This window comes from Vicugna pacos, chromosome X (genome assembly GCF_048564905.1).
Source record: "Vicugna pacos chromosome X, VicPac4, whole genome shotgun sequence".
Lineage (NCBI taxonomy): Eukaryota > Metazoa > Chordata > Mammalia > Artiodactyla > Camelidae > Vicugna > Vicugna pacos.
The window spans coordinates 76,425,058-76,442,264 of record NC_133023.1 but is presented as its reverse complement, the minus strand read 5'-3'; the positions used below and the strand labels follow the sequence as shown (position 1 = coordinate 76,442,264).

The window sequence follows — 17,207 nt, the reverse complement described above, 5'->3', positions numbered from 1 at the left end:
GTGTGTGTGTGCGTGCACGTGTATGTAGCATGCCATATACAACTGTAGTTAGTTGTGTAGAAGTTTCTATACATGGGCTTATCTATTTTGAGTGTCTTCTTTTTCTTTGGCAATAAGGAGCGTGCCTTCTACCTCATTTGTATCCCCCGCAGAGTGTAGTATATATAGTACAATGTAGACTGTAGAAAATTGAGCGTCTCAGGAATTTAAAATTATTGGCTGATCTTGAAAACCAATGTCAAAAATGAATAATTTATTTAACAATGATAGAGAGCATTGTAAAGTCCATACAACCTCAAATTAATCTCCTATCCTTTCCATTTTTCTATTTCAACCAGAAATTGATGCCTGTTATGATAATTGAAGGACTCCAGAATTCTCAAATGTCTTCCCTAAATCATTAATGAAAAAGAAAATATTTTCAGTAATGGTGCATTGTTAGATCTGTTTCATTGTGCTCTCATTCTGTGAAAATTGGTAATCCAAGTACAGCATGTATACTAATTATCAATTAATGACTGGCTAATCTTAACTCAGCCTTGGGCAAAGCTGCTTCTATTTGCTTCCTCAAGTGTTAAATGGGGGAAAATGACTTCTTGCCCACAGGCATCTTGATGAAGATTGTACTCTTTGAAAATGGAAAGTGCCAGACAGATATTTTCATGACATAGTAACTTTGAAGTGGAGCAATGAAGGGGCTACCTTCAAGTGAAACTAGAAGGCGTGACAGGTGGGTAGAACAGGAATGTTGAAACTAGAACTGGCTGGGACTCCAATTTCAACATTCCCCGCTAACTACTTCTTTTCCTCCCTCACCCCTTTGCTCGTTTCCCCATTCCCAAGTGAAGTATCAGGTGATCGGAAACGAGACCTTATCCTTCCTTTAAAAAAGTGGCATACTGCTAGTTTCTCATCATTTTGGAGGCAAAAAATCCCATTTGACTCCTCAGTGATGTCCTGTAATACCTGTTTCTGTGAATGATATTTATGGGTCCCCATTTTCCAGACAATGCCTCGGAGTGTTATGTAACTAGACATTGCTCTAAAGAGAAGTCATACCTAAAGGTTATGAAGTGTTGATTTTGTCCAAAGTTGAGTTCTTGTTCACAGGAGGGGAGCCTGGGCCCCTTTTTGCTGGGTTAGCTTTCTCCTTTGCTGAGTCTGAGCACTTGGAATATTTTAGTGTTGGCCTGCTGTGACTCACTGCCTGTCTAGTGGCTTAAGCAAGTCCACAATATGTCTCTCAGATAATTAAACACTGGGGCTATGCACAAAAGGACAAGTTTTTACGCATCACTTATGGGGACATTTTAGCAGCAGCCCCTATTTCCACTTTCTCAATACAGCCTAGAGAATACGGTATTTGAGAATCCTTATGCTTTGCCCTTTCTTACTCCCCAAGCCTGATGAAATGCAACTTTTCATAGTCGTCCTCCATGTGAGATAGATCTGCTTCATTTCAGCTGAAGGAAATAGTCTCAGCAAACACTTACCCAGTGTGCTCAGCAGCAATCAGGCCATTGATGATGATGTAGAAGTTTATTAGAACATGAAGAGAAGAATTACCTACAAGTAATTCTGGAGTACTGGCTACGAGGAGCCAAATGCCTCATAGGCAGAAATTCATTGAATAGCATGCATTTATTATATGTTGGCTGCCAGAAGTTTAAGCACTCGAGCTCAAACTTGCTGTTAAACCCGCCCCAGCATGCGAGCCACCCACCAGTTGCAAGGCATGATGACACGACAGATAACCCGCCCTCCCTGGTAGCAGTATGGATACGGGTAGTAACCTAGTAAAGGTTCACAGACGCGGCGGCAGTAGCGGTTGCCTCGACGGCAGTAAATACAACAATAACCTCTCTCATCCAGCATGGGGTCGAATTCTATGCCATTTTCGGTCTGAAAGAAGAAGAAGCCAGTGTTGGAAGGGAAGGTTCACTTGGAAAAGGTCCACCAAGCCGGGGAGGACCATAAGACTATATGGAGTTGGGACTGGTGAGAAATTCAGTTCCCGAGCCTGATCTTAGAGATACATCAATAGAGATCAAGGTTGATTTTGAATGAGCTTTCTAAGGATTCCAAATTTCTTAAAATACTTTTTTTTTTGTTAAAACAATGAACATTCTTCTTTCAATGACTTTGATCTGAGAGGTAGGGAGTTTTATGTGGGCTCTTTGGTTTTCCTCTAACTAGAATAGCATAAAGATAACTCACATAGTCATTGATCGGGAGGTCTTCCTCACTTGCTTGTCTGGCGTGACGGGTCTTCTCCGCCTTCACTTGAGGGACCACCCACTGCTCATTTTGTTCAATGCCTTTTTTTTCATTGGTAGGAAAATGGAGGTCTTCACCATCCTCCTCAAAGTCTTGTAACTCTGAAACTAAGGTAATAAATACAAAATTGTGATGCCACTGCTTTGCTTGAGGGACAAGCATTGAGGGATAGAGATTTTCATTGTCTTCTCACAGCCCTCATTTAGGCATGCCTGAACCACTTTTTGAAGCTTCTGCAGCTGTTATTTTAAGGAGATCTTCCAAAACAAATCTGACCATTCCTATGTACACAAACGTCCTTGCTCATTTGGCATCACTTACTGCTTTGCCTTATTAGCATACTAAATTAAAACCTGAGGACAGGGGACTTCCGTGTCTCCCACAGTGATTTTACCCATGGTAGGTGCCCAGTACATATTTGTTGGTTGCCTGATTTGATTCAGTGCTCTTTGTCCTCCTCCCTTCTCCCTTCTCTTTCCTGTCTTAATTTTTAAAAAAACTTTGTATTTAGAAATAAGCTTAGATTTACAGAAGAGTTGCAAAGAGAGTACAGGATTTCTGTATACCTTTCAGCCAGTTTCGCCTAATGTTAACATCTTACACAACCATGGTACCATGATCAAAACTAAGAAATTAGTATTGGTACAGTATAATTAACTAAACTACAGACTTTATTCAGATTTCATCATTATTTCCAGTAATGTCTTTTAGAAGAAGGATGCTCAGGCAGAAGTCATAGTACCCAATCCAGGATACCACACTGCATTTGGTTGCCTTTTTTTTTTTAAGGGCAAAGAGCACCAACAGACATCCTCATTGATTAGAGTGGTCTCTCTTGAGTAATAGAGTAATCTATGCTATCCAGAATGAGGGAGGCCAAATTCTGTGCTAGCTGGGCAAAATAAGATGTCCAGGGACTTTTGCCCCCTCTGTGGGCTGGCTGGAAGTTGAGAGCTGAACTCTTCTACTCTGCACCATTAGCCCTCAATTACTTTTATAGTGATTCCTAAAACAGCCATGAAGAAATTTGCATTGCAGTGACTGTCCTATCTTCTGGGGAGAACGCCACCATTTGACATAGAGCACCCTTCTTGAGACAACAGAGCATCACTGTTGGCTCTTCTTTCCTCCCTTCTTGGGTTGGGCACACAGTGGTTTGAGCAATAGTCTGGTAGCCCGACTGCAATGAATATAGATGTGCAAAGAGAGACAGATTAGCTTTTTGCTATCACTACTCACATTAGGGTGGCGTTACCTTTGCTGGGATATTTAAAAGCCTGTCAGCATTAATTTATCTGATTTACAACTTGGCTGTGAAAAATTCCCTCCTCACTGGCAGTCAGCATATACAGTTTCATCTAAGAAGATATAAGCTGACCATTTGTTTTCCTAGAAACGTAGTCTCTGAATACTGCGAACATTAACCTGTTACAGACTTTGGAAAGCAGAGGAGAAAGAAGAAGAGGAGGAGGAGGAAGAGGAGGGTGCCATACCTGCTATTAGAGTGGGATTGATCCAATACATGGTCACATTATCACAAATCTCCAGAATTTTGGAATTTTTAAGAAAGTCTCGGTTTTCAATAGGCTTTTCTGCTGGGACCCAAATCACTGACTGTTCAAAGAAAGTTGTGGTAATTTCTTCATTCTGAGAGAAGAAAGTGGTTCAGGGTGAAGATAGGCAAAGACATTAATACAATGAGTGAGACATTATTGGACACTGGGGAACACCATATTTTGAATCTGAATAAAAATTCCAGTCCCAGGGCTGCCAGTGAACTAGCTCCGTGCCTTGCATACAGTAGGCGCCCTTGGGAGAGTAACAACTGGTCCCTCCCTCTCAGGTCTAAAGTAAGGCTGCTAACTGAAACAGGAGCCTTCTCTGTTACCCTTTCACTTGAAGTCAGGAAGGCTCTCCATCATTTCCTGGGCCTCCCACTGGGCCATGTATGTTTTGATTTGAGCTTCTGGAACCCTGAGTGATTTAAGTTTGTTTCCTTTTTTTCAAATAAATGTTGTGAGTGCCTGCCTTGTTTCAGGCTTATGACTAAGGGTTGCAAGCTAAATTTGATCTCAAGCTGGGAAAAACTCCTATAATCTAAATTGGTGAAATCAGTTAAATTGCAACTGAATTTAATGCTTTGGTTTTTGCAAGATTGCCTGTTAATGGTATAGTAGTAGTACAAAAGATGTCTTTTATTTATTTCTTTATTTTTAATTAATCAATTTTTTATTGAAGTATAGTTGATTTACAAGGTTATGTTAGCTTCTGGTGTACAGCATAGTGATTCAGTTATACATATATATTCTTTTTCATAATAGGTTATTACAAGCTATTGAATATAGTTCCCTGTGTGTTTTAAAATCATGTCCCTTCCTTGTGACTTCACTGGCCTTACTTTACTTTTACTTTAGTCCTTTCATTCTAGATGCTTAGAGTTTGTCTCACAGAGAGTTTTTTGTTTAGGTGGTCTTTCTTATACTGTCAAGAACACTGCCTTCTCTTCTGTTTTTAGTGTTGGAAGCTGTTGTCTTGTATACCTAGCTCTTACTCATTTGTCTCTTGGGTTTTGACATTTTTTTCCTGAGTCTTAATAAGGCTCTTCCTTCTCTCTTTTGTTTCTTTCTAGCTTTATGATTTCAGTGTTTTTATTTGTTCTTTGAAATATGGCTTTGTATAATTTTTCTCCTAGTCATTTAAAACTCTCCAGTTTTAGCACCTTTGTCCTTGAGTCTGTAAAGACCTTGGGATGCATTGAAAGGGACTATATGAAATGAGGTTGGTACGCGGACTCGCTTTGTTAGCAAAATCAGGGCTATTTATATACTTGCCCTGCATGTTTAACATGCACAAACCATAGATACAGTGGAGAGAGAAGTACAGAATAAGAGGCTTTTTGTCATTCAGGACCACAAATTTCTCTCATAAAAAAAAATCTGTAGCCTGAATATAAAAAATAGGATTTTCTTGACGAGAAAGCAATCTCACTATCATGAGATGAATACTTGTGTTATTTCGACGATCTGCCAAAATTAACTGAAGAATAAGTTAGGGCCAAAATGAGACATTATGGGCCATTGCCTTTAACTTTTTCAGAAAAAATAAATCCTGCTGTGTCAGTTCGGGATGTCATTGCTGGCTGGCCCTACTCAAATGATTATATTATTTTCTATAAGAAGCAGCACAGGGTATTGGATAGAATAGCTTTTTAGCCTATTGATTCTCCTTTCATCTTACTCTTGCCTCGGATAGTAATCCCTAATATCCTGCAACTCGTTCTGTTCCTCAGATGCATCTAACTTAGGCTGATTTTTGGGAAAAAAAAAATCTCCAAAACTTTTCACTGCCATAGACCTCGGGAGCAGAGCATCACCTTTGGGTGAAATCTTCTTTTTCTTAGAAATCTTAGTAACAAAGGTCTATAACTTCTCTGGCCGTGAAGATACTAGTGGCATGTCTGTGGGAGCCAGTGACAAGCCTGTGATTCAGGTAAGGAAAAGAAAAAAGTGCTCCCCATACCACCCCCCCCAAAAATGAGAAAAGTAAAAGAAAAAGCTAAATGAGTGGATGAGAATTAAGATGAAGAGAGTTGGGAAGGAGAAAAGTGAAAAAGAAGCGGGGAGAGAGAAAAGAAAAAGAGGTATTTGTAATATATAGAGAAGTCACTGGGGCATTGACATAATCTCATTTTAGATTTGCCAGTTGACACTAACACAAACCAAACCACCCAACATTTGTCTCTTCCTGGCTACAGTTGGGGTATGCAGTCGTAATATGGCCTTAGCCAGGGTTCTCCCTTTTCCCCCACTGAGAACAACACACCGTAATTACAGACAGAATATCAGGGAAAATATTAAAAGGGCTTTACTGATAGCTTATTTTAGGCAGTCATCTCCCACCTCCCACTAGGCCTTCAGGGGCCATGTGCGATTGCTCTGGTCCCCTAGGTTACCCCATCCTGGCCCAGCAGTGTGTTTTCAGAGAATTTGTATTACACTGTGCTTCTCACCTTCTTCGCTTTTGCCTGTCCTAGTGAGGGTAAAGGTGGATTACTCCGTTAGCAGCCCAGCATAAAATGGTACGGTGAAGGAACTGAAATGTTTAAAATAGGTGAATGTCACAGTGTGACAAAAGTGGTAAGGATCCCAGGTGGCCTTGGGACTTTTTTTTAGGACTTCATCTTAGACAGGATTGATTTTGTTCCTCTGGCTCACCCCTTTTACTAGACATCTTTGGTTTGGAAGCAAATGGACATACTGTTAATGGATACCCAGGTCTAAAAGTCTAGTGTTGCACTAAAAAGCATGAACTTTAGTTTTTTGAAAGGCCTGAGTTCAAGACCCCAGTCTGCTCTTCACCAGCTGTGTAACCTTGGGCAAGTCACTTTCTGAAAATGAGGATGATAATAGTACCTATCTAGAGGGTCGTAGTGAGAATCAAATGAGAGTAAAATATTTAGTACAATGTCTGATACACAGTTAGCACCCAATAAAATGATAGTTTTTACCGCCACTATTATTACTCTTACATACCTCATCTATTTCTTCCTCTGGTTCAGAAAATTCAGGAATCACTTTAATCTGAGTTTTGATGAAGCATTTTTGAAGACCTACAAAGTAGATGCCAGTGTATCCCTATAAAACAGACCAAAAAAAAAAAAAACAACCTTCCTGAAAGAGCCACAATTAATGAGTTTCATGATCTGTCAGGGCCCCAGGCTGGCAAAATTTGAATTCAAAGGGAGAGCTTTGTCTTATCAATTAAATGGAGGCTACCGGCTATTTTTGACTTGACTCAAATGTTCTAATATTCTGTGGGAAGCCTGAGGGGGGAAATATCCAACTTACATTTTTAAAGTCATGTACTTCCAATGTTTCATCAGTGCCATTTCCGCTTCTGAATATTTCGGTTCTGGTCACGGGATCAATTTCCATGTAAATCTTCTTCTTCTCTCCGTTGCTGTAGAAAGTGTGCTCCATGTCATATGTCTGGGAGTACAGAGGGAAACAAGCTCTAAGACACTCAGTATGTCCCTTCCTAAGACATTTGAATTGGGTAATATCTGGGGCACCTTCTTTATCCAGAGCCTGTGTAGAAAGGTGTCATCTCAGCAGCTTGCCGCTGGGAATTCTCTGAGAGTCGAGATTAAAGTGAGGTATTTTTTTTTGGCACTGCAGCTGATATGGGGATCCCTTCAGAGCCAGGATTTTGTATTCAAGCCAAGTTGCTGAACTAATTACTAAGAATTCCAACAGTTTTCTTGGCAGTCTTGACTAAATAGCAAATGATATTTTGCAAACCAGCCTGTAAGGGATTTTCCCCTTGTGGTAAGCAGGGGAATCACCAAAACCCTATGCTGCTCCTTTAAGGTACCCCTTCCCTTGCCAAGTACCCAGCGGTCACCGCCCCCTGACGCCCCATGAAATTCACCAGGGCTAAGAGAGAGATTTGAACACATTTAGAACGCTTCAGTAGTGCTCTTTATCTCCTTATCCATCCAGGGATTTAATATTGCCTCAGTCGTCTGGAGTCTGTCCTTTGCAGAATCTGAAGACCGTTCTCTTTGGCCAATATTAGGTAATAGTTTTATCATGACCTCACTTGCTTCCTTTTGCCCTTTAAACTCCAGGAAATATTTACTGCCTTCCCCTAACCTTCTCTGTTATGAGCTAACCAAACTCGTTCAGCTTATATTCCTGAGTTCTCTTTTCCTGACCTGATTCAGCTGACTTCAAGTTCTCTAGATTACCCGTATACGGAATTCAACGACTGGGTCAAGGGCCCTGCACTGTGTAATACGGAGTCTGCCGAGAGGAGCACCTTGGCAAAGCTGCATACCAGGTCGCTCTCAAGTGGTTGAAACAAAACCCCAGACTCTTTCCCACCCTCTAAAAGAGATCATTCTTTTTCTAAGGATCAAGAGGACCTGGTCCCATAGAGTGTCCCAGTTTACAAGCAAGCACATTACTTATAACTGAGGACATATTTATAGCTAAAAGCAAATATAAAAACCTAAAGGAATTCGCTACCTGTCACAAACCAGGCCAGATCTGATGGAGCCAGGTGGAAATCTATCTCATCCCTGTTGTCAGGAGGCCTTCAGCTATCAGATTCCTTCATTTTTTCCTTACAAAAAACATTTTGTAAACTAAAAGCCTGAAAACAGAGGTAATCCACAGAGCTAACGATGCTTTCTCATGCTCCTGTTCCCAGTGGCAGTCTTTTAGAGCTTACACTGGGTTGGGTTGTTTTTAATGTCTGCCAGTGTCTGTGACTGCATATTTGTTTAACCTGGTCAAATTTTCCCCAACTCAAGTAGAAAAACAAGTCAGAAGGGTTCGTAGAAGCAATGTTACTTCAACTGTGAAAAGTTTATGTAGTTGCTGAGTAGGAAAACGCCAGACAATGTCTTTGACCTCTTGCAGGCCTGCAGTGCCTTGGATGTGGTCAGAACTAAAGTATCTGTCGAAAAAGTTTTTCCCAACAATGGCAATTCTCATCTTCCTAAGGAGAGATTTCGAGCATTGGCAAGGTCTTTTAAGAGACCGTAGTTTAAAAGGGGAAGGAAGGCAGTGTTTAGAATCTTCCAGCAGCTGCAGAGTTAACACAGGAAGTCTGGCCTGGTTTGTGACAGGTAGCAAATTCCTCTAGGCTTGTTATTTGCTTCTAGTTATAAATTTGTCCTCAGTTCCAGCTCTGCGGCCAGCTTGAGAAACTCCTACCTACGGCAACAAATTGAGCTCTCAGTTGGCCTGACCTGAGGAGAGGAGAGAGGCATCTACTCCAGACCCAGGCTTGTCAGATCTCCCACTAAGGGGGAATTTCTTTAGAAATCCTATCCATTGTTGAGACAAATGTCGACACCACTAGTCATTGGGGGTGGGGTGGGGTGTTTGTTTCATCAGTAGCACTACTGATGGATTGTTGCACGGAAAAATGAGGTTAGAGACTAGGGGATGTTGGAACACTGCCTACCTGGGCAAAAGAGAAAATACAGGCTGGATTTTCAATCATTGGTAGAAGACTATGGAACCATACTGGTGACATTTAGGAGTTCAGTGTACTTCTGTGGAATGAGTTTTCCTGCACTGTTGGCAATGCACTTCACTTGGACACCTTGCTAGATGAAACCTATTGGAAACTGCCAAGCTCAGCAGATCTTGATTATTTTCAACATTCCTTCAATGAAGGTTTGTGTGTGTGTGTGTGTGAGGAAGGGAGGAAGGATCCATTCTGATTGTATTTACTAACCAGCATGTATGTTGCCTTTTTTGTTAGCCATGGCAGTGTGATCAGAATGACTTCATGTATATGTGAATTCTGGGTGGAGGTGGGGGGTTGGGGAGCTATAAATTCACTCAGATGGAATTCAACTATCGAAGGTGTCCTTTTGGAACAGACTGTCCTTTGTCTAGGAAGATGATGCTGGTGGCCCGCTTTGGACTGTTCAGGGATGGGCTAGAGCAAATCCAGACATACTGTCTCATCCAGGTCCCAGTGGAGTGCAGTGCCTGGGTAATGGCTATGCAAGCTTCACTGAGCTCATGCCTTTGGCTTCAGAGGGACTTTACTAAGCTCACTGGCTTAGGGACTGAGGGTCTTTCTGGAGATGAAGCAATAAATGTTAGTTTTGTCTTCTCCTGGTGCAAACTAAAGCAGAGACATCATGACTGTCTGAGAGAGGTGTGACTGGGGCTCCCAGTAGCTCATCTCAGACTGCCCCCAATTCAGTCTTATTCCAGGAATGACAGAACAGGGACAGAGTATGACAAGAAGTACACTTCCGCCAAACTGGCAAATAGGGAAAGATCATCTTTGGTGCTTCTAACTTCCCTTTTCTCTTCTTTTCACATCCTTTTCACTTTGTAACTTTCTAGCCCTTCCCCCTCCCTCTATACCTTTGTCTGCTGTCTAGACATCATGGTGTTTCAGGTACCTTATATCAAAGAAGAAACCAAGGGTGGAGGAGGGTATAGCTCAGTGGTAGAGTGCACGCTTAGAGTGTACGAAGTCCTGGGTTCAATCCCCAGTACCTTCATTAAATAAATAAATGAATAAACCTAACTACCCTCCCCCCCAAAAGAAGTTGATCTGACAAATAATTTCACACTAAGGTATTAGTGATGGGTATTTGTCTGTTTAAAAAAACTGAATGTAATACTTAACTCAAAGAAATGAATTACTAATGGTGGATTTTAAGCACAGTGGCTCTAGGAATAGGAGATATTTTAGGGGCAAGGGCATCTTTTCAGCACCACTGAAACGGGTTCCAACTCCATCCACATAGAAGACTGGTTTTAACTACTGGAACACTAGTGTGGAACAGGGAAGCCAATGAGGTGGCCTACGACTCAGAAGTGAAATGAGATTGATATGTGGTGAAGCCCACGTGGTGATGGATGTAAGAAGACCACCCTGACAAAACGTGGAGAGAGCGCAAACTTATTTGTCTTCCCTGCCCAAGTATTCTTTCCTCAGTCCAGTTAAATCCTCCACTCAGGCAGCAAATGAGCCCTAACATCCCCCTCTCACAGTTTGCTGTGTTTTCTGGCCTCAATTTGTGACAATCTCTGCGATCAGAAAAGAGAGCTTTTTATAAAGAGTAAAGCTGCCTCAGACCTCAGCGTGATGGATCTGTTTGGGGGCAAGTTGCTTTAGTCTGTCCTGAAAGGGATTTGAGGACATTTGGCTTCGTTTTTTTCTTTTGAAGCCTGTGATTAATCTCGCTGTTCTGCTCTCCACCTTCATTCTTTACTGTCTGTTTATGAGGTACACTTTCCAAAGGTGAGATACATGCTCGGCTTAGCTGGCTAGCAGGTGTTAGGTTGGAAGGAAGGGGAGGGAATGCGTTGTGCCATATTATTACCAACCCAGCCTGTGGGAATTAAAGGGCCTCTGGGTATTTCTTTAACCAACACAGAGCAGACAGATTGTTTCTTATGCAAAGTCGGACTTCTGCATCTTCCATCACCAGTTCTCAGCCCTGACAAAAATTGGCATAAGCAGCACAGACATTCTTCTTTTTTCAGAAAGAAAGAAAGAAAAAAAACATTTTTTTCCTCCACAGATTCAAGCTGGCTGGGAAGTTTTCCCCTCCCCACTGCCTTCACCACTCCTTATTCTTAAGTGCAGCAGACAAATAAGAATAGTGGGAAGAACCCCTAGACCAGGTTCTAGTCCTAACCTCAACTCTGCCACTTGCAAGCTGTGTCCCTTTGGGCAAGTCACCAAGTAGCTTCGGAGGCTTGGCTCTCGTCTTTATCTCTCACCCCTTGCCGGATGCAGTGTTGAATAGCTGACAAAGTCAGTGCTGCTCAGATTTGGGCTGGCATCTGTCGAGTTGACCATTGGACTGCTTCTACCTGGGCAGCTTTCCCCCAACAGTAGCCCCAATCCCCCTCTCAGCCACTAAGGGACAGCTCCCTTTGAAGACCTAGGTTTCTCTGGCTGGTGCCAAGTAAGTGGCTCAGCTCAGCTGACCTAGGAGAATGAAGGGACAATGCGAATGTGCCCGTTGTAGCCAGCTCTACACAATTGCTGCCACTCCACAGTAGCCCAGAGCAAGAGCTGGCCCGTGATGATTGCTGTACCAGGGTGGGCTTTTGCTCCTGCGGTGGTTTGGGAGGAAAAGAAAATGAAGAGATGTCTTTCTAAAAACGCTGACGTGGCACCATCTAACGAAGTTCAGTCCCCTGGCTAATGAGATTCCAGCTCCAACTCCAACTCTTTCTTTGACAGTGTGAAATGCTTCTCCAGACCCACATTTCCCCCACCAGACTGCTGTGTAGGAAAGTCCAGGGAACTCAGGGAAGAAATTCATATCCTCTGTGTGCCTAGAAGAGGAGTGAAGAAAGTTGGTCTCTGGCCAATGCTAACATTAGAGAAATGGGCCCAAGAAAGCTAGATCCAGACTTAGTAGGAAAGTCCTTTTTTTAAATTCCAGGCAATGATTTTCAGCCTAGAGTGATATTGGGCTTGCAATCCTGAGTGAAACTCTTAACGGTCATCTGTAGGTGAAGTGAGGGGGATGGCAGAAGGATGCCCACCCATCCCCACCACGTCTCATCTCGTACTGCTAGGATGTACCAGCTGAGGGGACGTCCCCAGGAATCTGTGGATTGCAGCGAGGGCCTTAGGACTTTTGCTTTCCAAATGACTCTAAAGTCACCAGGCAGGAAGGGCAGCATTTCATGTATTTAATTTGTCATCCTGTGTCATTCTACAGAAGACTGGAGGGGATAGGCTACAAGGTCTGTGTGACATCTGTTGATTTAAGGGCTGGCATTTTTATTCCTTGTTTTCTCCATGTTGGATTAATTAGCTAGGGAGTGGACTGCTGATGGTTTCAAGTGAAATGTGTAATACAGGCAGTTTTGAGCAAGAATGTTTCTCTAGGGAATCTGCTTCAAAGACGCCTGGCAGTGGAGCCTCGTTGTGGAGCATTGTCAAAAATCTCTGGGACTGAATAGGTCCCCTCTGCTCGGGTAAGAGAGCTGACTGCAGAGCTCGATGAACTGGCTTTCACTCAGCTCAGGTGGCTCCTGTGTGTGGCTGTGGGCTGGAGGGGTCTGTAGCCTGTAAGGGAGTGCAACAGCTCTCCCAGAGGCAGCCCTCCTTGTTTCACTTTATTTTGCTCTCTCTCCCTCTCCCCCCTCCTCCCTCCCCTCCTCCCTCCTGTGTGCGCGCGGATCCTCACGCCTGAGGTGTGTGAGGAGAAGTAGTCAAGCATGCCTTACTCCCTCTTTGAGATCAAGACTCTGGACCTTTTGTCCACACCAAGGTGGGAGGTAGTGGAAGGAGGAGGGGGGAACTTACTGGCATGGAAATGTCAACACCAGATGTGGAATGTTAAATAAATGCTTTATTATAAACAGATGTCAAAAAAAATAAATAAATAAAAAGGAGATGTGATGGAGGCCAGAGGAGCGAACACTAAGAATTGGAGGCTGCCCCAGGACGGCAAACACATCACTGTCATCTGTAAGCACAGCAGCATTGCCGTTCTCGCCACCAACGGCCCGACAGTCCCCATAGGTCCTACAGGCTTGTAAAGGGAAGTCCAGAAGAGCCTGGGTTTTAATTTGCTAACTGCTGTTTCTTGCCAGGCCATACTCTTAAGGGGAGCCTCTTTAATTCGTGCAAGATGCCTGGATCCTTTGCCTCTGCAAATCTTCTTCCAAGACTAATCTGACTACTCTTCACTTCCCAGCATTCGTAAGTCAGCTCTGAGGCAGGCTTACTGGCAGCCTTAGCCACTGGAAACATAGATGTTCCCTTGGGCTCTGTGTCTGGGAATTGAAGGTAGTAGACTGAGTAAAGCATCTGCATTTCCAGCTGGTTCCTCGGTTTGCAATGGACCCAGCCTGGGCTTGTGGTGAAGGCCAGGATTTAAATATCAAAGACAATAAATTGCGACTCCCCACTGGAATGGAAAACAAACGACCTTTGTTCATGGTAGAAAAACTTGCCTCAGGAGACACCTATTTATTGTCTTTCACCAGATTACTTTGCGATAATTTTGTTCATTTCTGAGAATCCCTTTGCTAAAAAATTACATCCTAAGATGGATTACTTCTTAAGAGATTTGGCTCTTGATAAACTTCATTCGGTAGCATACCCCATCTCTGTTGTGCATGCACTGCCCGGGTTTTACATTTGGTTTAAGGAATCACAGGATTTCTCCTTACAATCCATTAAAAAGGAACCGACAGAATGAGAGGCAAAGATGATATAATACAGAAGCGGAGGGCATCATGGGCCCCATTAGTGAGCTTGACACCTTGCAAGATAAAAGCAAGGTCCTGACCTAATCATTTATAGTTGCACTGAGACAAATAGCATTGTAAGTTTAGAAAAACACATAAGCTCTTTCAGAGCAGCATTTGCAATCCCTACAATAAAACAAAAAACGCCCTCTGGCCCCATGGTTAGGCAGGCATGTATGGATGAAAGTCAAAGGGCTAGCTACCTACTACACTCAGTTAAATACATTATGGCCATGGAAGGCAAGAGGGTTACTTATCCTCTAACTCATCCGTAGTTGTCAAGAGGACTCAAGATTCAATGTGTGGGGCAGCATGTCACCTTGGGAATTAGCTAAGTAATAGCAAATTGGATCGAAGGCATTTTGGCACTCTCACTCACTTGCTGTTTCTTTCCTGATCTCAGTGGCTTTGCTCACCTTGCTAGCCTGGCTTCTCTAGAAAGACATGTAAACGGTTAAGTAGTTCAGAAGCAGAGTAGTGAGAGAGCTAAGAGGAAAGGCTAACTATAGGTAATGCATAGGGCTTAAAATCCTTTCTGGAACAAGGTATAAATTTAAAAAATGCAAGCAAACAAAGTTTGCTTCTTCCTACTTAAACATCCTCCTTCCTACTTAAACTTGATATGGTAGCCTCTGGCACTAAATGCAAGTGGGTGCGGCAGCAGAGGTGAAGAGTGCAAAGGTGGCTATGCCTTACTTCTCTTTTTTCTTCTGGATACTTGCCCAGTTGATTTTCTATTTTCTACAGCACCTCCTGCCCCTCCTCCACCTCTCTTTCCTCATTGACCCATATTCTTTCCTCTCTGCTCCTATCACTCCTTTGGCTCCTATTGGTTCATGCCAACCCACTGTCTTCCTGTGTTTCATCCTCCCTCCTGGATTTGTGCCTTTCCCTTCCTACATCTGTTATCAAATCGCAATGAGCATCCCCATGACAACAAATGAATAACAACACTAACAACAACAACATCCCACACTCAGAGAGAAACATGTGGCAAAACCCGAAAACCATCTTCACACCTCTTAGCTTGTACATTTATTAATTCTCTTTCAAATGGAAATTGTTGGCGTGAACACTCTCTGATTTTCCTTGGGTCACATCTAAGCGTGTCCATTATGTGTGAGCCCGGAAGTAACAATAACACTCAGGTACACTAATGTCAACTACACTGGCCAGCAAAGTGCCACCAAATAATCTTCAAATCAGAAGCATTCTGAGACACCTGTAATTACTGACTTGGTGTCACTTGATTCTACCTTTCGACATTACTGTCTCAGCAGGACAGCAATGATCGTGTCTGGTAAGAAGTTGAAACGCTTTAGGGTTTTCTGTTTTTTTTTTTTTTGTCACAAATAAATGTGAATTCAGGTATGAGAACTGCTCCTTCTGAAAAGGAGTTTGCTGCTGGTCCTCACAGCAGACGTACTAAGTCAGAAACATAATCCCGGAAAATCCTTTGCTGCCATTTCTGGTGGTTTCTTCTTATGTGGTAGTATAATTACTTTTCCATCAGTTTCTGCCCAGATAATTGAAAGAAAGATGGGAAGTATTTTTTTCTTACAGTAAAATTTTTGCTTTTAGGAGGAATCTTAACTTCTTAAAGCCAAGCATTATAAAAGAATGGGTAATTCTGCGTCTTATCATTACTAACTCAAATGCAGAAAACACATTTTTTCTCTTATCAAAATAATTAGGCAAATAAAAGAGTTAAATCTTGATTCAGTTCTTCATACCACCAGAAAAGAAACACAAAAGGAACTTAATGATTTTCATTCTCAGAGTAATACACATGTCAATCACTAACTAAATTAAATCAAACTCAAAACAGAAACATTCAATAATAATGTGCATTTACTTACTTTTTTGGGAGTCTCGGGCCAGAAGTGCTTGCCCCCCCAAAACAGGACAATTAGAGTTAGGGCGAGGATACCGAACACCAATCCACAAATTTTAAGGGATTTACATATCTTCTTGGATTTAAAAACTTCTGCCTAAGCAAAGAACAGAGAGAATAAAACAATACACAATAGCCCTTAAAATAGCAAGCCATAATTCAAAGTCACTTTTGATTTCACTTTCTAATGTTCAGATTGCAATACGATAAGTCTGTGAAACCATGCTTCTGCTTAAAAGGGAAAAAAAAACATGAATCAACTTACGTTTAGAATGTGACAGTCCTCACAGTTCTCTGGAGGATTCTTTGCCATGGTCTCTCAGCACACAGTACTCCTTCCCTGCTTTGAGAGGACTGAGAGACCACTGCTGAGGTGGAGTTGCAAGTGACTCGGCTAACAGATGCCAGAGGAGAAGCTGAATTTATACGGCTCAAAGATGTCATACCAGAGCCTGAGGGAGCCCAGGGGGCTCCTGGGCTGCGATTTGTTACATAGAGATACCCATATATGTATATAACTTCTGTGCACAGAATTCCATCCAGAATGGCAAAGACAGAAGGTTATAATGAAAACTATTGTCCCGGGGGTTGGTTTGGAAGGGAACCAAGCCTAGGACACATTGAAATGATTTTTCACTATGAACTTAAAATATCAGTCGCAGTACATGCTGCACATTCCAGAAATAAGCAATCAAAAGAAAACAAAAGAAATGAAGTTCTAATTTCAATTCCATTTGATCTGACAAATATTTATTTCAGGGATATTAAATGTCAGGCACTGTGCTTGGTGTCGGAGATTCAGAAACAAATAAGGTATTGCCTTTTCCACTATATTAAAGCTCTTTGAGGACTGAGATTAATATGTACTCAACTAACTGTAATCAAAATCAAGATTTAAAGGGTTAAAAGTTTTTTGCCCCTATCTTCATCTCATATCTCTGATTGTTTTCCTTCCCTAGGTTCTCTTCCTCAGTATGTTTCTTAATTTTGATATTCCTTATGGTCCTATCCTTGATGATTTTTTTCTATATATACACTTCTCAGGTGGTCTCATCCACTCCTACACTTTAAAATATAACCTATAGATCAATGATTTCCAAATCTCCATCTATAACCCCATTTTATCTTTTGAATTTCAAAGCCATTTGAATATCTCTACCTTGAGGTACCTCAGGAATCTCAAAACTCAACATGTCCCACATCAAACTCTGCTTCTTTCAACATCCATTTCCCTCAACCTACTTTTCCCCCATCTTCTTTTTGTTTTTTTC

At 42.1% G+C, this 17,207-nt stretch overlaps 1 protein-coding gene across 1 annotated transcript; it reads right to left on the bottom strand.

The window, feature by feature from the left end:
* Positions 1-1,520: 1,520 nt before the first annotated feature.
* TNMD (tenomodulin) lies at positions 1,521-16,480 on the bottom strand. Its single transcript, XM_006210250.4, has 7 exons — positions 16,202-16,480; positions 15,902-16,033; positions 7,125-7,265; positions 6,810-6,911; positions 3,771-3,924; positions 2,218-2,384; positions 1,521-1,902 (listed from the first exon to the last, which is right to left on the bottom strand). Exons 1-7 carry the CDS (start codon positions 16,247-16,249, stop codon positions 1,693-1,695), a joined length of 954 nt encoding a protein of 317 aa, XP_006210312.1. The 5' UTR covers positions 16,250-16,480; the 3' UTR covers positions 1,521-1,692.
* Positions 16,481-17,207: the final 727 nt, after the last annotated feature.

Bases quoted from the DNA above. Each gene is read 5' to 3' on its own strand.
- TNMD (XM_006210250.4), bottom strand. From the start codon at position 16,249: ATGGCAAAGAATCCTCCAGAGAACTGTGAGGACTGTCACATTCTAAAC. The intron at 6,912-7,124 runs GTAAGTTGGATA...TCTGTTTTATAG, and splicing joins AAGTACATGACTTTAAAAAT to GGATACACTGGCATCTACTT. The intron at 2,385-3,770 runs GTATGGCACCCT...TTATTACCTTAG, and splicing joins CAATCCCACTCTAATAGCAG to TTTCAGAGTTACAAGACTTT.